Genomic DNA, 22,268 nt, shown 5'->3' on the forward strand with positions numbered 1-22,268 from the left:
TGCCATCCGCCTGAGTGCACGTTTTCTTTTTTCAAATAAAAAAAGTATAGCTCATTAATTAGCTGCGAACTAACACAAAGTACCCTGTAAAATGAGCACGTATTCCACACAGAGTCAATGGATGGGGGGTGGGGGTTTGCAGTGACAGTGAGCACCCTAGGGCTGCAGTGAAAAACAACATGACAGTTACATTTATTGAAAGAGAGAAACCACCTTGGTTTGTGGGGAGGAACACAGCGGAGGTACCTTTGATGTTGATAGAAATCAGCCAATAACAAACAATGGCTAGACTCTCAAAACGTAGAGGGAGGTAGGAGCAAAGGTTTTAAAATCAACTTGCGCCCTTAGGGGAAATCAAAAGTAACAAAGCCTGCAGTGTTGAACGTGCATGTGGTAATAACTGCGGCAGGGTAGTAGTATCCTGACTGTTTGTATAGCCCATGATTTGAATACGGTGTGTGATTTTACTTACTAATAAGATATAATCACCACCCCTCCAGATTTTGGTTTTATCTTTCTTTTTTATTCCACACACAGAGACAGCAGCTTCAAGCCAGTACATATCCCATTAATCACTCTATACAATGCCACTTTAATCCACTCTACTCAATGCCTCTCCACTCCATGCTGCTATACTCCAATCTACGGCACTCCAACTCCACGAAACTACTCCGTTGTAAGACACTCTACAACACATCACTGTACACCATTCCATGACACTGTACCATAATCCATTTTATGACATTACTCTGCACTGCATCACTCCACGCCACTTTACTCCACTTTATGCTCTCCACTCTATGACATTCCATTGTACGCCACTCCACTAAGTCACTCTACACCACACCAATCCACTGCATACTACTCCTCTCTACCACACTATATGCCACTCCACAACACTACATGCCACTCATATCACGCTACACCATACCACTCTACTTCATACCAATCCATGCCACTACTCACCACTCTACTATATACTGTCTCACTTTATACCACTCTACTCGACTGAACTCTGGCACTGCACTCCTATGACACTCCACTCTCCGACACTCTACTCCACACTACTCTATTCCACTTCATTCCAAGCTATTCCATGTTATGCCACTTCACTCTATGCCACTTTGTGACACTACACTCTGCCCCACTGTACCCTGCTCCACACTCCGATACTCTATACCACTTTACATCACCCCACCTTACGCCGCTCCACTCTTTATGACACCCTATGTCATTCCATTCGATATTCCCCTTCACACCATTCTGACACTCTATTCCACTCTATGCCATTCCACCCTACACCACTGCACTCTATGACACTACAGCACTACAGTACTACATGCCACTCCACAACGATCTATCTCACACCACTAACTTTTAGCCATGCTGAGCAGCAGTCATGCTGGTGGTTAACATGAGGAGAACACACTGACAAAGCCAATAGCTCTTCAATAGGTGAGAGCTATTGGCTTGCCAATGCTTGTTAATTATTTCTACCCCTTACAGATATTGCAACTCATTCCTACAGCTTTTTGATGACTGCTGCCAGCCTGCGATTAGATCAGATAACACGGTCACCTGAACATATACTGTGAACTCTTTTCAGTCGCAAACAAAGACAGGCTATTATTTAAAACAGTTTTCTATTCTGCAACAGTGCAATTAGGATTTTATTTTGTGCTTCTTAAAGAATCCCATTACTAGAGTTTGAGAAATAGAGGTGAAAAAATGCATCAGATTTCATAGCTAGCGCTTTAAACATTTTCTTCTGGACATCTAAGGAAGGCAAGGACAGATTTCTATCTTTCTAAAACCAGTAAATTGAATACAATTAGATTTTTTAATCGTAGCCTTTTTTTCACAATATTTGGCAGTATGAGGAGATATATAAAACAAGCACCGAAAAAGTGAATAAGTTCTTCCCTTTGGCTCGCAAAGCAGACCTACAGGCTTTGCCAATGCTTTTTGCCAATGCTATTTAGAGAGCATAAGAGAAAATAAAGCTTTGTGCTGATGGGTGCAGCACTGAATAAAAAAAGAGAGAGAGAGTAAGCACAATGATATATGCACATCATGATTCTTTTTTTTTTTTTTAATCAGTGCTGCAATCAGAGCCAGAGTGATAACACGTACACAGGTGTTTCTGCACATGTATTACAATCAAAAAAATGAGGGGGGAAACAGAGGGAAAGAAAGGCTCGTTCTCCTACCAATAAGTTACAAAAACAAAAGGAGACAATTAGTTTGCCACGAAATACCCCTCCACAAGGTAAAGAAAACACACGTATTTTCTTATATGACCCTCACCCACTTGGATTGCCCCTTAGTGGCATGAATCATTATCAGGTCCATCCCATTCTGTTACGGAACAGGTCGTGCTGCGGCTAACAAAATACACGGGAGGAATTATAGATGTATTCATATGGTGTAAAATGATGAAAGAAATAGGGGTGGGGGGGTGTGAACCTTATATAGAGAGGAAACCTTAAAGACACGCAAGTAGTAGATACATTATTATTTATTCTGACCTCCAGCCTGTGTGATTGAAAATGGGGAAAGGAAAGAGTGGATAACTATGTAAGAGCTTCAACCAAAGCCCAAAGAAGCACAAAAGTTACAGTTATATTAGAAATACCCAAGTTCTTTAGGTTCTATTGAGTGACTCTGAAAAGCTGTCAATTCTCTCACTGGAAACCCGATTAAAAGGATGAAGTTATGCCCTCTAAGTTGCAAGATTCAAACAAACTCCCTGAAGGACTGAGCCCCAATCTAAATCAGAACAAGCATTTGCAATGCAATGGGTCTTGCGCTTGCTTGAGTTAGAGCTATTAGCGTTGTAAATTCCTAACTGGACTTAGCCACATAAATTGAAAATGAAAAGTAAAACAGTTGACATAAGCAAGCCAATTTAAAGCGCCATGAGCGCAAAGGAGAAACACAAAAGGAAAAAGAAGTTCAATCGCAGTCAAACGTGTCGGCAAAAGTGCAATTATCCATGTAACAGGGTCGATGGCCAAGGCGGTAACAAAACTGCCTCAAGGAGGACCGAACGTAAAGCATTTACCAATGATAAAGGATTTTTGAAAGGCAAGCCCATGAACGAGTGATAGTGATGAGCATGTGGCAGGCGTGGTTAAAAGCCCACAGATAGATTACAACAAGCTAGAGCGCTTGCATGCTCAACCTAAAAAGGAATTAAAAAAAAAGAGAAGGATGGAATGCTTGAATTAATCTCAGCCACTGGTAAACACTTGTGCTGCATCCCAATCCACTGTTTATTGGACACTGTGGCACCTCAGATCAGATCCAGCCATATGCAAATTAGCCTTTGTCCTGTTCCAATAGAACAGTCCAGCGAACTACCGAGCCAGCTCTTTTCTGAACCAGAACACAAACAACCCAAGGCAGGTTTCCACCTATTTGGGTCTTTTTAGTTGGGTGCAGCTTGGTTTCAGTGGTACAGTGAGAACGGAACACACACCTGGGCATACTTATTACAAGTAGGGCCTCACAAAGAATAAAAAACTAGGGATGGATGAGATGCTGGCATTAGTTTAAGCCACTGATAATTATGCAGGCCACATCCCAATCTGTTTTGTCCACTTTGCCACCTCCGATTAGACCCAGAATCTGAATTGGAAAAGTAGAACAAATAAATGAATGGTTGGAATGCGACATGGAGTGATAGCAGTGACTATTTGAAGCATTCCTCCCATCGCCTTCTGTGTGTCTGATGTGACAGCCTGAGTGGCCAAGGGTGTGCACAAACACAGTTCCTTTGAGTTGTGCTCACTCAGGTACTGGAACCAAGCTGGACCTGGCTGAAGAGGCAAAAGCAGGACGAAATCTGTCTTGGGTTGTGTGTGTTCTGGATCAGAAATGACATGGCTTAGCAGTTCAGGCTGGACTGTTCCACTGGATCTGCACCAGGGCTGACTTGCATATAAACTCTGTCTAATCTAAAGTTCATAGTAGACAAAAATAACTAGAGGTGGAATGCTATTTCAAGCGACTGCCAGTGGTTAGAATATAAGTATTCCTCTCATCACCTTTTGCATGTCTAATATCAACCCAAGCCTCAGTGGCATAAATAACATTGCAAGCTGCAGACACAAACAAAGCTACAGCTAACCTCAAAACAGGCCTTTGCCTACAGATACATTTGCTTCTTCATCCACTCCACAACACCTCGCCAGCAGGAGAGGCATCAAACCTACACTCTATGGATAAAGATAAGAGCCACTTGAATTATGCAATTATGTAGTGGAGACGTTTTCTACATAAAAACCATGGGTTGCTCTTTTTTAAGCCTGTTGTATTGCAATTCAGCAATGTCAGCAGTTAGAAGGTACAGTGTTAATAAAACGGATTCCATACCAGACAAAATCATTACTTGCTGAATACATTTTTCAAAAGGAAACTTTTACATTTTTCATAGAGGTAGGATCTATTTGGTTGAAATGTGGGTAAAAATATAAGTAATGACGCCACAGAATGGGCCACATAATTTGCCTTTTCTTGCAGCAAAACTCGGTCCCTTATTTCCACCTTAATCTCACTGCAAACTGGTGGACGAAACAAGGATAAAAACCCTGTGTAATCACTGAGCACCTTTGATCCGGAAAAGATTCCAGGGGGAACTGAGTGCCATTTTTAGGCGTAAATAGTGAATAAAAAGAAATATGCCAAGCTACACAATGATGATAAAAGGATCCCAGACGTATAGACCCATGCCGATGTGAGCAATACATTCAAACAATCTGATGTACCTGTTTGGGCAGATACTTCTCTAGGCAGTCCTGATTATTAGTTGTATCTATCACATGCACTGCAGTCCTGACTACACAATCACCCAGTGGTGGGTGTAGTTCGAAGATCTGCAGTTCAGCCTCCACTGCACAACGCCATACAGCACACAGAAGCCATAGACGGGGCAGCAGCTTTGAAGGCACCTTCCTACCTAGAACGAACATAATGCATGTCCTTGGTTAAACATCCCCTCAACCCCTAGTTTTCACCAGTGACAGGGAACACAGCCACAGCACAAGGATTGGACATGCGGAACGCAGTGCATTAAGGCAAGCAGGTTGGAAACGACTTCCCAGAGTCCAAAATGTAAACAAAGAAGGTAGCAACACAGGGCGTGCTGGAGGAAAAGAATGGGTATTTGAGGTGAGAAGCAGCGCACTATGAAGAGAGCATGAAAACACATGCACTCCCATTGAGAGCTTAAGGAAAAAATTAAAAAGAAAGTAGTTCCATAAATGTAAGCTGTGGAATACATAAGCTACCTAATTAAAAAAATTGGTATCCAAGCTATGGCCTGACAAACACAAGAAGAGAAATAAACCACTGAAAGCCATTGAATAAGAAGCAAGCAAACGAGAGTGAGAAGAAGGCCAACTAATGGTAAGCAATGGGCTGGCACTAAGCCTGCTGTAAGTTGTTGGTTTGGTCCACAAGAGGTCCTTTGACAACACCAAACCCAGCAGCACTTCTTTGCGGACCATTACATACTCCTGTCATATTCCAACCCCACGCTTGTACAATAGCTCCTTATCTTACCGACCACATAGGTACCATAGAAGTGGCACAAGAAGTGGCCAAACATGCACTGTAGTTCTTGATCACATTCAATACATATCCTCCCCTAATCCCTCTACTCCGTAATTCCAGACTGGAACTTGTGTGGGAATCCACATTGTTTTTGCCTTTTGTTAAGTAAAATCTGCCATTAATAGGGCATAGTAGTGGTTTTAAGTGATAAGGAGTGCCACCACCCACGCCGAGAGCCTCTGGATCATCAACAACAGCAAACTCGACATGACCGCCCAATACAGTCACCACCTTCGGAAAACTGTCACACACAAGCACAAGCCTGGTCAGAGACTAGACTGTGGGAACACCATCTATGCATGAATCACCAAAAAAAACTGACCACAAGGCTGCAGACCATTTAGAACTTAGTAGCTAGAATCACCCTCGACCTACTACCACGCTCTCACATCACACCTGAAGGAGCTGAACTGGCTCCCCATTCACAAACAAGCACAATTCAAACTCCTCAACCACACTTTCAAGGCACTACATAATGTTGGCCCAGCACACCTCAACAGTCACATCTGCTTTCACAAACCTTCCAGACATGTCCACTCACCTGGACTCCTACTTGCACACATCCCATACATAAAGAAAAAACAGATCCGGCAGTCTAGACTTCTCTTAGATCGCTCCTAAAGCATAGGACGATCTGCTGGTACACATAAGAGAGTCCTTCCCACTTCTTGAATTCCGCAAGGAGCTGAAGACATGCCTTTTCCAGCAGTCCCACTAGGCCCTAGGTGTGGCTAAACTCACATCTACTCAGCACCCGGGTCGCCCCCTGTGTGATAGTGCGCTCCTGTATATCCCCTAAAAAATAGTGACATGACTCCAGAGCTTATCTACTCCTCTTAGGTCACACATGGAAGCCCAGCAACTGTACTATATAGCTTTTGAGGTTAGATTCAAAGGCGTGATGATCCAATTCACCGTTCTATCGCATCTAAAGTAATATCCGCTTTCCGCGAAGGCTGAGTATATGCCAGCTGCAGGCCATTTTCTGTCTCCACGGCGTGCATACTGCGCTGTCCATTCCTTAGTCCACCCTATACTACCGCACGTCTTGGAAGACCTCATGGGATACCTGAGCGCACCGCCGCTGACCTAAATAGACTCTTGTAATCATATGAAGTTAGAAATAGCCAGAAACCGCCACCCTCTACGCCTGAGAGTACTGGCGTCACGCATCTATCCTAAGTTTCGCCTCTCTCCCCTGTGTTGACGTCACGACACGTCGGAAGTCTCTTACCTCCGCGATGACGTCATGGAGGTACCGGAAGGGAGGCTTGCTCAGGAGGCGCTCGGTGAGCGGCGGCTTGCGAATCACCTTGCCGAGGCTCTCCTGGGTACACTGAAGCACCGCGGGGTTCATGGCTTCAGACAGGAGAGCCCGGCTCCTGACCCACACTACACCGCGCTAGCGGGTCTGCGCAGCCGCACACAGCTCGTTACTAACCACCGCCGCTGCCCTTAGCAACAAGAGACAACAGGCAAGCCCCGCCTACCACGGAACTTGACTCCGCCCAAGTGTGAGTTAAGCCACGCCCTCAAAAACTACCCACGCTTTCTCGAAACAGTGTGGTACTACGGAGTAGCAGTTAACATGCTACTTTCGCACAGATTACCGTGCTTTAAATCCTCTTGTAGATTCGGACTGAAGCCAAACATGCTTTATCCACCAGAAAATTAAAGGACACCCAGCTTCGAATCAGGCCCAGCCACTTTGCACTTCGTAAATCTTGTTGTCTTTACGTAGGGTGTGCACAAGGTCCATGTTTTTTTTTTCTTCTCAACAGTGTTTTCACATTTTAGGCGTGGTTGTTAGGGGGCGACTAATAATCTTGCAACGAGGTTGCAGTTGTGTAATTTCTGTTTTTGCACAGAGGGTAGGATGTGGGCAGGGCCAGTGGAATAATGCGGCAGGGGAGGGGCACACTTTGCAGTATGATTGAATACATTAAGCGCCAAAAAAGGCAAATTATATGGCGTGATGCAACACATTTTATGATAGTATTTATTTTGTCATGTTTATACTTAACATTGCAGTATTAACACGGCCCATTGGTTGCAATTTATCAGTACCAGTTTAACACCCAAATATAGATATAGTAGGAAGCAACAGAAAGGTGATTAGTCAAGCTCTGAAACTTGCCTTCCACTGCGCAGCAACTTGTGTGGCTAAGTTTTAACAACTTTTAAATCGTTTGTGCCAGAAACAAAATTTGGTTTATGTTAAAGTCTGCATATTATGCAAAAATTCTGAATTATGTGACAAATGCAGCAAATCTATAATTATGCAAAAAATGCTGCAGATGCAAAATCACATAGTTCCTATAGCCCTGGTTATGGGTTACGGTTTGGAAAGTGAGCATTAACAGGAGATACATGCCAGACATGCGTCACAAATTCTGAAATAAGCACCGTTAACTAGGACAGTAGGGTATACTGGGGAAGAAGAGGAAAGGACAGCGGAACTATAGAAATTAGTATTTCAAGATCATTTTTAGGTCGAGTGTAAATGTGCAACCTCTTGTATACTTTAGTATACTACTTACTGTGGGCTCAAAGCAAATTATTTTGCTTGTTTCAGTGCCATTTAAAAATCCTTCCTTGCTAGTGGTCAGTCATACTTGTAAATCCCTCCCTTTTCTCTTTGGGAGCACGGACCAGCTACTGTATAATTACGCTTTGTCCTGTTTCTCTGGTCTTTAAGGGACTATCTTTCCTTCGTTTCCTGCTTGTTTACATCTGAAACAGCATTTCCTCTGAGTGGTCCTGGTTTGACTAGTTACAAGCTTTTTCAGGATTGTAAATTGTGGTGTTAACTCAGATTTCAAAGTGAGAGGATTTCCCCTCCCTCAACCACCCGCTTCAGCCATTCCCACACCATTTGAGGTCCTTTCTTCGACCCGCCGTTGTGCTTTTTTACACAAGGGGCATCTGTTAATCACTGATTGTCCGCAGGTGTCTGGCACCTTCAGGCCAGGCCCAGGCAGAGTGCTGCTCTAAAGTGTGGCCAGACAGTGTGGGCCTTTCTGTGAGGGGCAGGGACGGGTGGGCTTCATTGCAAAGAGCTGGGCTTGAGTCTGGTCTCACTGGGTTCAGGGCAGGCCTCATTGCAAGGAGCAGGACTCTGGAGAGCCCTCACTGGGTTCAGAACAGGCCTCACTGCTAGGAGCTGGATCTACAAGCTCCTTGCAGACATCACGTTCTTAGGTCCCCTTCCATCCACTGCACCCAACGAGGAGATGACACAAGGTGTTGCAATGTCCACTTGTCAAGGTAATTACATCTCATTTACAATTTGGATTCTCTTTATTTGACATAAGGGGCTGGGAGTACCTTTTATTTTTATTGTTTCCCCCAAACCTCCTCACATGGGTCGGTTTTGCTGGTTGTAGGGGCATCGTCGTGCCCTCTGCGGCTGGACCCTTGGCATGTGTATCTTACCTTGCAAGTGCTTGCGCACCAGTGCCCTGGGTGATGTATCCTTCTCAACAAGAGGCCCAGTTTACAAGTCGAGGTTTCGGTGTGGCGTGGCGCTCATAGCAGGAAGGGCGTGGAGCAGCCCGTGTGTGCCATTGCCCATAAATGCCCTCGTTCTTGGCAGATAGGTTTCCTCTTGGCTCTCTCCATTGGCATGCTTGAGAGCAGGTGTAGTAAGGAGTATAACGCTCACTAAGATGTGTGAATGCTGAAGTAATTGCTAATTATTTTTTATGTATTATGAGTTATGAATTTCCATAGAATTTAGTCAACATAGAAAATAATGCGCAACTTGGAAAATGTGTCCACTTGAGTAGCCGCCATGAAATACATAATATTTTAGTAGATGCATCCTAATGTGTCTTCAAAGCGTATGCATAGAATTTTTTTGTGGTAGTGTGTTATATTAATGATTTGATGTTATGTATTTGCTTAATAATTGTAGGCCTTAAGTTAGTGAGTTTTGGGCCTAGTTTGCACAGCCTCATATTAAACTGCAATGTCTGAATAAAAATCGTGAATTCATGTTCAGAAAATAGAGATGTATTGTTCACCTTGAGTTGACCAAACATTTAGCGCAGATTTCTTTAATTTTCTCATGAGAACTGCTTGCTAGAGTGTTCTGTATTAGTAATTGATGAAATGTTAACTTGATGCCTGAGATAGCGATGTTCCCAGGAACCAACAATGGACGCACTGACTAGAGTATGGATAGATACAGGAAAGTTATCTGATGAGCCTGACGATGGGAACGGGTGAAAAGGAGCCAATCATCGACATGTGAAAGACAGTTTAGCTATATCATAGATTTGGAGTCTAATTCTTATTGGATTGACTGTAAACGTAGGATTTTATGACCAATGGTAATGTGGGAAGTTATTTGGGTGATTCTAACGTAGCCCGACTGCACAGGGGAGAAATGCATTCATTCTATTCTGTTTGGGAGCTGAGCAGTTCCTGATGACTTTATTTCGCAATTTTAACTTTGAAGCTTGATGGCTAAATGATTTGATGCTGCCTCTTAGAGATTGCTTCTTAAATGGTTCAGATTGCGTAGAGACCCCTGTGTCTGAGCCACTCCCTTTCATTGTCCCTTTGCTGAAGAAGGCCAGACGGATGTTCAACTGACGAACAGAATCGCAGCTTGCTGATCCATATTGAGGATAGGTATAACAAAATGCTATTGTCTTGGTTGTATATATTATTAGTTGTTTTATATACCAATCGCTATTTTGTTAGAGCCATAGTTAGATTTTTTTTCTCCAAATTAACTTTTGACTAAAACTGTTTTTGCATGAAGCCCAAACATGCCATCCTAACCTGAAGGGTAGTTAGGGAGACACAGAAAATGCTAATAGACCATTGTTAAAATAAATTATGTTGCTCATTCATCTAAATGTATGCTATTTCTAACACACAGTTATTCTTCTTGTTGATTTGTACCATGATTCTAGAGTGTTTGACAGTCAATGCCTTAGCTAAATTGAGATTCTTTAGAACACTGGTTCCCAACCTTTTGACTTCTGTGGACCCCCACTTTATGATTACTGGAACCCGGGGACCCCCACTGACTCATTATTGGAGTCCGGGGACCCCCCACTAAGTCAGTACTGTAAGCTGGGGACCTAATCTGTTAATATTGTTTAATTTTCTAAGCAGTCGCGGACCCCCTGAGGAGGCTTCGCTGACCCCCAGGGGTCCCCGGACCACAGGTTGGGAACCACTGCTTTAGAAGATTTGGTCAACCAGTGTTATTTGTGTATGTCTATCAGTTGATTTTGAGATTGACTTACGTGATCTTAGCATTGTTAATCTAGGGAAATAAACGTTCTTACTTTAACTAAATGGTGTGGTTATTCATTACCAAATGAGTCATGGCGTGTGACAGTTAAAGAGTCTTAAGAGATTTTGTTGATGTTTATTGATTATGCTGATGTATTTGCATTGAGTTCAGGGAATTACTCTAAGCGCAGTCAAAAGGTTCATCGACCTATAACGCACCCCATTATCTATTAACATATAAAGACCAAATAATGCTTGGGAAACGCTAAAACACCTGAGAAAAGCACTCACAAGGCGCTGTGGCTAATTACACAAAGCGCTCTCAAGGCACTCAATATAAGCACAACAAAGCGCTGTCCAGGAGCTATAGAATAAAATGAAGCACTCCCCGTGCTTTAGGCAGTTGCATGGGTCAGGGCCCACGGCACCCTGCCTCTGGGGGACAACAGTCAAAGAAAGGAGCACAGGTGCTAGGGCCCAGCAGCAGGTCAGCGCAAGGGAGATGCAGGCAGATGGCAGTCTCTCCTAGTGACCCAGCAGGTCACAGGTCAGCACAGCAGCAGCAGTCCTTGCCGGTTCCTGGGGAGTCCCTCCAGCAGTCTTTGTCCAGTTCCAAGTAAGTTCCAGTGTCTCCAAATTGTGGGGACAATTCCCCTGTACTTATACTCAGTTTTACAGTGTGTTTACCACGGAGGGAGAGAGGAGGTTTCAACCAGTTACAACTGGTTCTGGGAGTGCCCCCTCTCTCCTCCAGCACATGCTCCAAACATTAGTTGGGGGTAAACAACCCTATTGTGTGAGGCCAGGGCACAGCCATTACAAATGCATGTGTGCCCACCTCTCCCTTCCCTCAGCCCAGGAAGACTATTCAGTATGTAGATGCACCTCTGTGACACCTCCACCCTCCCTGTGTACCGGCTGTCTGAAAAGTATGCACAAAGCCCAACTGTCACTGTGCCCAGATGTGGATTGGAGTCAAGCTGCAAAACACCAGAGTCATAGGCACAGAGAAATGCTCACTTTCTAGAAGTGGCATTTCTATAACAGTAATAAAAAATCCACTTACACCACTAGGCAGCATTTCTCATCACCGCTACAACCATACCAAACATTCCTACGCTACCCCTCATACATCAGACAATACCCCCTACACATAAGGCAGGGCATTTCCAATGCAATCCTATGAGAAGGCAGCACTCACAGTAGTGAGAATCCAAATAGGCTGTTTGTCACTACCAGGACAGGCCATGCTACCTGGCACGTGTCCTGCCTTCTACATACATAGCACCCTGCCCATAGGGCTAGCTAAGGCCTACCTTAGGGGTTTCTTACATGTAGTAAAAGGGGAGTTCTGGGCCTGGCAAGTACATTTTGATGCCAGATCCCTGTGGCAGAATTTTGCCCACACAGGCCCTGCGCTAGCAGGCCTGAGACAGGTTTGAAAGGCTACTTTAGTGGGTGGTGCAAACAGCACTAGTAGCATTTAATTTATAGGCCCTGGGTATAGAGATACCACTGTACAAAGGACTTTAGGTAAATTACATACGCCAAATCGGTATAAGCCAATCATACCAACTTTAGAAGGGAGAGCACCTGCACTTTAACACTGATCAGCAGTGATAAAGTGCCCAGAGTCCAAGAGCCAACAGCGAAAGGTGAGAAAAAATAGGAGGAAGGAGGCAAAATGTCAGGGGATGAACCTGCCACAAGGGCCAGGTCCAACAGAAGGGAAAAGTGATGGGTCATATAGTCTTATTTCTGGTTGACACTGGACCTACACGCTCTACAGTGAGATCTGCAGAAGTTTCAAATTTGCCACTTTCAGGAAAGATAGTGGAGATTGTAGGAGTCGCCAATCAGTATTTGACAAATCCAATTACAAAATAAGTTCAGGGTAAAATTGGCAGTTTCGAGAGATTGCAAAAATTTGTAGTCTGTGATTTGAGTCCAGTATCCCCACTGGGAAGGGACTTGCTATACAAAACTGGGTGTTTGATTACTTGCTTGAACAATGGAATTGCCATCCAGACAAACAGTGATGATGAAGAAGACTTGCCCGGAGAAAAAGAATGTGATACAGTGAATGAGGAGTATCCTCTGATTAGTTTCTTTCTAGTTTTCACAGTGAGAGATCTTCCTTCTGACTCACAGGAACAGTTCAAATTAAAGTGTGGGATCTGACAGGAAACAACATTGGCCTGATCAAAGGAGTTGAGCCAGTTAAAGTCCCAGTCAAGCCAAATGCGATTTTCCCTCAGATTCCCCAATATCACATGACACAGGACACCATTGAGGGGATTACTCCTACAATTGCAGAATTTGTAAACCAAGGCGTTTTAAAAGAAGTGCTGAGCAGCCCATGTAATTCACCGATAATGGGTTTGCGAAAGCCATTTAGGAAGTTTCGGATTGTTCAAGATTTGAGGAAAATAAATTATATTGTGATTAAATGTTGCACCGTAGTGCCAAATCCAGCAGTGATATTGTTTCAGATCCCATGCGATGCTGAATGGATCACTGTAGTGGTCCTGTCACAAGCATTCTTTTCGGTACCTCTTCATGAGGATAGCCAAATTCTCCGCTGTTTCAAATGTATGGATCAAGTCGATTGTAGATGCAGAATTCCTCAAGGGTTTTCAGAGTCACCGTCCATTTTCAACCAGATCTTGAAAAAGAACTTGGAATCATTGGAATTGCATTTCCAATCAACGTTGGTCCAGTACACTGATGAGCTATTGGTTGCGTCAAAAACAAAAGAGGCATGCAAGTGTGATATTATTGCCTTATTGAACCACCTAGGTAAGACTGGACATAAAGGGGGTCATTCTGACCCTGGCCCCACCATTCTGACCCTGGCCCCACCAAGATTTTCAGTGTCTGCTATGCAGACACTGAAAATCGCGACGGGTGCTACTGCACCCGTCGCACCCCTTCCACTCCGCCGGCTCCATTCGGAGCCGACATCCTCATGGAAGGGTGTTTCCCGCTGGGCTGGCGGGCGGCCTTCTGGCGGTCGCCCACCAGCCCAGCGGGAAACCCAGAATAACCGCGGCGGTCTTTTGACCGCGCAGCGGTATTCTGCCGGCGGGACTTTGGCGGGCGGCCTCCGCCGCCCGCCAAAGTCAGAATGACCCCCAAAGTGTCCCCAGCAAAGTTACAATACTGTCAGAAAGAAGTGACACCAAATTGAAAAGGGAGCTAGAGGAATTTCCAGAGAACGGGTTACAGCCATACTGCAGATGAATCCCCCAGCCACACAGAGAGATGTCAGGATGTTTTTGGGAATGGTGAGTTATTGTCGTCAGTGGATCCCCAACTTTGCAATAAATTCAAAGCCATTACAGAAGCTGACCCATAAAGAAGTTTCACATCCCTTAGTGTTAGACCAAGCGTGCATGAAAGCTTTCACTAAATTGAGAGAAAGTTTGTGCCAAGCCCCGGCTTTGGGAATGCCTGACTACACAAAACCCTTCATGTTGTTTTGTCATGAGCGTGATGCATGTTCTTTGTCTGTTCTGAACCAGGTCCACGGTGGTGCAAACTGCCCAGTAGGATATTTTTCAGCTACTTTGGACCAGTTGCAGCAGCCTTACCAGGTTGTCTGCGAACAGTTGCTGCAGTTGGCCAGAGCCTCACTCAGAGTGAGAGCATTGTGATGGGACATCCTTTAACTGTTATGGTCCCTCACTCTATAGAAGTTTTGCTTACCCGATCCAAGTCTCAGCACCTAACGAATGCTGGGTTGATGAGGTATGAAACTGTTATCATGGGTTACCCAAATGTGACCTTAAGAGGTGTACAGTGCTTAATCCTTCCAGCAACTTTGCTTCCAAAAGAGAATACTGAAGTTGACAGATTGAAAGAAGTTGAACATGTATGTCTGGAGGTAACTGATTTGTGCACAAAACCAAGACCTGATATTAAAGATACCCAAATGGAAGGAAATGACAACATTGTTTTTGTTGATGGTTCCTGTCTAAAAGGTAATGTGGGAACATTGAGAGCAGGATATGCTGTGTGCACAATTTCTGTATACTTGAAGCATCCTGGCTTTGAGGAGTGTATTCTGTACAAGTGGCTGAATTAGTGGCTCTTACTAGAGCATGCCATGTTCTGCACAACTCAAAGTTACCATATACACGGATAGTCAGTATAAATTTGGAATAGTCCATGACTTTGGCCAGCTGTGGTCACAGAGAGGTTTCCTGACCTCTTCTGGTTCTCCGGTTACAAACGGTGAGCGAATTCATGATTTGTTACAAGCTATACAACTGCCTGAAGGATCGCTGTGGTGTAATGCAGTGCACACCTGAAGTCACAAGATTTTGTGTCAATGGGAAATGGATATGCAGATCAAGTCACAAGGTTTTGCACATTGAACTGTACAGGGAGTGCAGAATTATTAGGCAAGTTGTATTTTTGAGGATTAATTTTATTATTGAACAACAACCATGTTCTCAATGAACCCAAAAAACTCATTAATATCAAAGCTGAATATTTTTGGAAGTAGTTTTTAGTTTGTTTTTAGTTTTAGCTATGTTAGGGGGATATCTGTGTGTGCAGGTGACTATTACTGTGCATAATTATTAGGCAACTCAACAAAAAAAAATATATACCCATTTCAATTATTTATTATTACCAGTGAAACCAATATAACATCTCAACATTCACAAATATACATTTCTGACATTCAAAAACAAAACAAAAAAAAATCAGTGACCAATATAGCCACCTTTCTTTGCAAGGACACTCAAAAGCCTGCCATCCATGGATTCTGTCAGTGTTTTGATCTGTTCACCATCAACATTGCGTGCAGCAGCAACCACAGCCTCCCAGACACTGTTCAGAGAGGTGTACTGTTTTCCCTCCTTGTAAATCTCACATTTGATGATGGACCACAGGTTCTCAATGGGGTTCAAATCAGGTGAACAAGGAGGCCATGTCATTAGATTTCCTTCTTTTATACCCTTTCTTGCCAGCCACGCTGTGGAGTACTTGGACGCGTGTGATGGAGCATTGTCCTGCATGAAAATCATGTTTTTCTTGAAGGATGCAGACTTCTTCCTGTACCACTGCTTGAAGAAGGTGTCTTCCAGGAACTGGCAGTAGGACTGGGAGTTGAGCTTGACTCCATCCTCAACCCGAAAAGGCCCCACAAGCTAATCTTTGATGATACCAGCCCAAACCAGTACTCCACCTCCACCTTGCTGGCGTCTGAGTCGGACTGGAGCTCTCTGCCCTTTACCAATCCAGCCACGGGCCCATCCATCTGGCCCATCAAGACTCACTCTCATTTCATCAGTCCATAAAACCTTAGAAAAATCAGTCTTGAGATATTTCTTGGCCCAGTCTTGACGTTTCAGCTTGTGTGTCTTGTTCAGTGGTGGTCGTCTTTCAGCCTTTCTTACCTTGGCCATGTCTCTGAGTATTGCACACCTTGTGCTTTTGGGCACTCCAGTGATGTTGCAGCTCTGAAATATGGCCAAACTGGTGGCAAGTGGCATCGTGGCAGCTGCACGCTTGACTTTTCTCAGTTCATGGGCAGTTATTTTGCGCCTTGGTTTTTCCACACGCTTCTTGCGACCCTGTTGACTATTTTGAATGAAACGCTTGATTGTTCGATGATCACGCTTCAGAAGCTTTGCAATTTTAAGAGTGCTGCATCCCTCTGCAAGATATCTCACTATTTTTGACTTTTCTGAGCCTGTCAAGTCCTTCTTTTGACCCATTTTGCCAAAGGAAAGGAAGTTGCCTAATAATTATGCACACTTGATATAGGGTGTTGATGTCATTAGACCACACCCCTTCTCATTACAGAGATGCACATCACCTAATATGCTTAATTGGTAGTAGGCTTTCGAGCCTATACAGCTTGGAGTAAGACAACATGCATAAAGAGGATGATGTGGTCAAAATACTCATTTGCCTAATAATTCTGCACTCCCTGTATATCATTCAAAGACAAATGGGAATTGTTACATGTAATTGACACTTTGGAAGAACTGAAAGCACTTCAAATAAATGTTGACAGGGAGGAGAGGAAAATTGAATTAAGTTAAAATGTGTTCAAAGTGAAGATGATGGGTGGGTGTCAGGAGAGGGCCAAGTGGTTCTGCCTAATAGTTTGTTGACTCAAATGGCAAGATACTATCAAGGTCAACACATTGGGAGGAGTACCATGAGTTGTACTTTTAAACAGTACTGGTTCAATCCAAAATTTAGACAGGTTGCCGAAGCAAATTACCATCGCTGCATCATCTGTCAGCGGACAAATGTGGGTAAAGGGACTGTGGTGAACATGAGCCACATTAGAAGAGCGTGAGGTCCATTTAGCAGGATGGAGATGGATTTCATAGAGATGCCCGTGTGTGGAGGATTGAGATATGTGAAGCTTACCCTACACGAAGAAATAACAGTCTCACAGTAGCGAAGTTACTGCTTAGGGAACTGATACCAGGTTTTGATTTCCCAGTCTGTTTAGAATCAGATAGGGGAAGTCACTTCAGCAATTAAGTAATCAAATTGGTATGTTCAGCTTTACATATTGAGCAGAAACTGCATTGTAAGTACTGCCCTGAAGCCCCAGGACTTGTCGGGCAGATGAATGGTACCTTAAAGTCAAGAATGGCGAAAATGTGTGTGTCCACGAATCTGAAATGGCCAGATGCACTACCATTAGTTGTGATGAGTATGAGAAACACACCAACAGGAAAACTAAATTGTCACCATGTGTAATCCTCATGGGCACAGCAATTAGATTGCCAGCGGTTCTACAAATGCTCTTGTGAACATAACAGATGATATGGTGTTGGGCTACTGCAAAGGCCTGGCTGACGTGGTTGGCTCTTTCTCTCATCCGGTGGAAGCTACCACACTGCAACCATTGCAAGATCAAAGCCACAACCTGAACGCAGGAGGCTGGGTTGTGATCAGAAAACATGTGAGAAAGACGTGCTTGGAGCCTCGGTGGAAAGGCTCCTACCAAGTTGTACTGGTTACTACTACAGCTGTGAAGTGCGCTGGAGTTCCGAAATGGATCCACTAAAGTTATACTCGGAGAGTACAGTGTCCATTGGACAATGAAGAAGGATTGTTGAGAGTATCAACAACTTCCAGACCAGCTCCAGAGTTGGAGACAGGAACAGGAGCATCAGAGGCTGACTCTGAGAAAACTGAAAGCGGTCCAAGTACTCCTGTGAGAGACGAAACAGAAGGAATACAGGAGGGTGACGAGAGGAGGGCTCTCACAAAAGCAGATGGTCTTGAGGGACAAACGGAGCAAACAACAGGCCCTGAGGGGGTAGGAGTTGAGGCAGATCAAAGCCAAAACAATCTGACTCCTCCGGAACCAGTAGCAGGTATATCAAGAGAAAATCCTGCAGTACAGAAAGAAATTAGAAGTCCAACCCTGAAAAGAGCATTAACAGGAGGTCCACTGAAAGGTGATAAGTGGCCGAAATCACAGCCTAAAAGGAAAGAAGCAATTACAGTAACAACAATTGAGGAGGAAGTAGACACAACAAGAAAAGAAGACTTGAGTGATGGAGAGTTAAGTGGAGAACGCAGATTTTAAAGAAAACGAATTGCAAATCGAAGGAACGCAGGTCCTGAATGGGCGTATGTAACAACAAGTGAATGGCAGAACAGGTTTTTGTCTTTGTTTTGATCGAGAAATACCAGGTCAATATTTTGGCACGAGAAGAAGGTCAATGAACTGAACTGTGTAAAGTTGTAAACTGAAAAGAAAAAAAGAGACTATCAAAAGTAACTAGAAAAGACTTTTGAAAAATAACCTGATTTCACAAAGCTGCTAAACTGACTTTGACAAACTACCTATTTCAACAAGAGGGTCCTGGAAGAAAGACTGAATGAGAACTGTGAATAATCGCTAAAGAAGATTGAAAGTTTTTGTTTTTGTTTTGTTTTTGATTTTTGCTGTATAGCTATAATTTTTCTTTAAACAACATGAGTAACCAACGCCAGCAGGTTAGGAACAAAAAGTGCTGTAAATATATACGAATTGGTTTGGCAATTGCGTGTATGCTAGGGTGCTTGGTATTGATTGTCAGTATGGCATTGCTTGACAAGATTGTGTCCCACCATACTGCTGCTTTAGGAACAGCTACTGCACTTACATCAGTAGAGATGTTTAGGTTAGAAGAGAAATATTTGCAAATAGACCACAACCAAGGAGATCTTTCTTCTAATGTCTTGTATCGCCTATTGCATGAGTATGTGGAGACGATGAATGCAAGAGAATATTATGTGTGCACGCAGATTCCTTCATCAGTGGAGGAAGTAGTTACTTATCATAGTTTGCCTCTTTCTTAAGGAATAAGCTGTAGTCTTTTATAACCAGGAGTACATTCAGTATTTCTACTCCAACCACGATGTTGTGTTTTCATTTGTTCCTATAATTAAGTACCTGAGTAGAGTAGCTAAGGAAAATAATATAGAGTTAGTGAGAGGATTATTTGAACCTACATTAACATTTGCCACGGCTTATGCACACCGAATAATCTCACATGCTTTCTTATACCTTTAGAAAAGAGTTTCTTAGATCAGACAGACGATAGGAGAAAAGCACTAAAGGCAAAATTAGAAAAGGGCTTAGAGATTAGGACATTAATAAAATGATCATGCATTTAGAGGCATAAAAACACAGGGGAAATTAGCTTTATATGTGCTACACATATGGAAGCTTTATGTATATAGGCCTAAATCTAGAACTGATATGTTGTTTGTGGGAACGAGTGAATGTAGACATATGCTTCTGTTTCAGAGTTAGTGGGCTTTTATGTTACATGGGCAAGACCCACCATTTCAGGAGTATATTACTTCTGTGGACAAAATGTGTATTACCATCTTCCAAGTGGATGGATGGTATGGCACATGTTACTTGGGAATAGTTTTCCCAAAGATATTTCAACTTGAGAACCTGAACAAAGTACCTAAATTGACTGAATTACATCATAATAGACAAATGTGAGAATCTTACTCTGGCATAGTGGGAGATATTTTAGGAACGATAATTCCTTGTAGGAGTTATTCTGAATTCAGTAAAAATTTGAAAGTTGTCTACTATTGTGGATAACATGCTGACAACATTTTCAGGAGCCATGGTCCTAATGGTTACAGAAATAGCTGCGGTAAGATCTATGATTCTTCAGAACCGACTTGCGCTAGACATCCTTTTAACAAAGGGGGGGCGGAGCCTGTAAAATGCTGAACTCTCAATATTGTTGCACAATCATACCTAATAATAGCAAAGAGATTAGAAGCTTAATTAACAATCTAATTAATAAGAGCACTGACTTAAATGAGCTGAAAGAACCTGGAGTTTGGGAAAAAGTTGACAAAGGTTTTGCGTGTGTGGGAAATTGGCTTGGCAACCTGGGGAAAGGTATAATTTTGAAAATAATACAAGTAATATTGTTTATTGTGATTTATAAAACAATACATGGAGAATTTATAAACTATATTATGTAATTAAATGAGGAAATTTAAAAATAATCAGACAAGGGAATAAATTAAAATGGAAAGAGTATTTAGGGAAAATTAGAAAAGGGATAGAAGGAATAAAATTTACAGGGAGAGCAAATTTAGAAGAATCTTTTTTTGGGGAATTGGTAAAGTGTGATGACATATTTAGTCATCAGAGGAGGGATTGTGAACGCTGAATTTATTGCTAATGAATTTGTATGTATTATGAGTTATGAATTTGCATAGAATTTAGTTAACATAGAAAATAATGTGCAACTTGGAAAATGTGCCCACTTGAGTGGCCGCCATAAATACTTAGGGCCTGATTACAACTTTGGAGGAAGGTGTTAATCCGTCCCAAAAGTGACGGATATACCACCAGCCTATTATGAGTCCATTATATCCTATGGAACTCGTAATACGGCTGGTGGTATATCCGTCACATTTGGGACGGATTAACACCTCCTCCAAAGTTGTAATCAGGCCCATAATGTTTTAGTAAATGCATACTAATGTTTGTTCAAAGCAGATGCGTAGAATTTTTTTGTAGTACTGAGTTATATTAATGATTTGATGTTATGTATTTGCTTATTAATTGTAGGCCTTATGTTAGTGAGGTTTGGGCCAAGTTTGCATAGCCTCATATGAAACTGCAGTGTCTGAACAAAAATTATGAATTCATGTTTACAAAACAGAGCATTGTTCACATTGAGTTGACCAAACATTTAACAGATTTCTTTAACTTTCTCATGAGAACTGCTTGCTAGAGTGTTCTGTAGTAGTAATTGATACAATGTTAACTTGATGTGTGAGACAGCGATGTTCCCAGGAACCAACAATGGAGGCACTGACTAGAGTATAGATCGATACAAGAAAGTTACCTGACGAGTCTGACAATGGGAACAGGTGAAAAGGAGCCAATCATCCACATGTGAAAGACAGTTTAATTATATCATAGATTTGGAGTCTAATTCTTATTGGATTGATTGTAAACATACAATTGTCTGACCAATGGTAATGTGGGAAGTTCTTTAGGTGATTCTAACTTAACCCGACTGCACAGAGGAGAAGTGCGCTTATTTTATTCTATTTGGGAGCTAAGCAGTTCCTGATGACTTTATTTCTCAACTTTAACTTTGAAGCCTGTTGGCTAATTGATTTGATGCTTGCCCTTAGAGATTGTTTCTTAAATGGTTCAGATTGCATAAAGACCCCTGTGTCTGAGCCATTCCCTTTCATTGTCCCTTTGCTGAAGAAGACCAAACGGATGTCCAACAGACGAAGATATTGAGGAGAGGTATAACAAAATGCTATTGTCTTGGTTGTAGTTATTATTAGTTGTTTGATGTACCCACCGCTATTTTCTTAGAGCCATAGTTAGATGTCTTTTTCCAAATTAACTTTTGACTAAAACTGCTTTTGCATGAAGCCCAAACATGCCATTCTAATCTGAAGTTTAGTTAGAAAGACACAGAAAATGCTAACAGACGATTGTTCAAAGAATTTATGTTGCTTTTTTGCTGAATCTAAATGTGTGCTATTTCTAACACACAGTTATTTTTGTTGTTGATTTGTACTGTGATTCTAAAGTGTTTACAGTCAATGCCTTAGCTAAATTGAGATTCTTTAGAAGATTTGGTTAACCAGCATTATTTGTGTATGTCTATAAGTTGATTTTGAGATTGACTTACATGATTTTAGCATGATTTTAGCATTGTTTATCTAGGGAAATAAACTTTCTAACTTTTACTAAATGGTGTGGTTATACATGACCAAATGGGTCATGGCGCATGCCAATTAATGAGTCGATGTTTATTGATTATGCTGATGTATTTGCATTGAGTTTAGGGATTTATGGTAGAATGTCTCTAAGTGTAGTCAAAAGGTTCATTGACCTATAACACGTCCCCTTATAT

The 22,268-nt window shown here is 42.5% G+C and overlaps 1 protein-coding gene across 8 annotated transcripts in view; it reads right to left on the reverse strand.

The window, feature by feature from the left end:
- The window catches only part of TRAF3IP1 (TRAF3 interacting protein 1), a 406,766-nt gene extending 399,702 nt beyond the window's left edge, over positions 1 to 7,064 (reverse strand). For 3 of the 8 annotated variants that reach the window (XM_069225526.1, XM_069225525.1, XM_069225527.1), the window contains exon 1: positions 6,851 to 7,061. In XM_069225526.1, coding sequence (XP_069081627.1) covers positions 6,851 to 6,973 — 123 coding nt within the window. In that variant the 5' untranslated portion in view covers positions 6,974 to 7,061. Of the gene's footprint in view, positions 1 to 6,850 lie in introns of all 8 variants that reach the window. The other 5 variants (XM_069225524.1, XM_069225523.1, XM_069225520.1 and 2 more) reach the window with 4 other exon arrangements.
- Positions 7,065 to 22,268: the final 15,204 nt, after the last annotated feature.

Source organism: Pleurodeles waltl, chromosome 3_1 (assembly GCF_031143425.1).
Source record: "Pleurodeles waltl isolate 20211129_DDA chromosome 3_1, aPleWal1.hap1.20221129, whole genome shotgun sequence".
Classification (NCBI taxonomy): Eukaryota; Metazoa; Chordata; class Amphibia; order Caudata; family Salamandridae; genus Pleurodeles; species Pleurodeles waltl.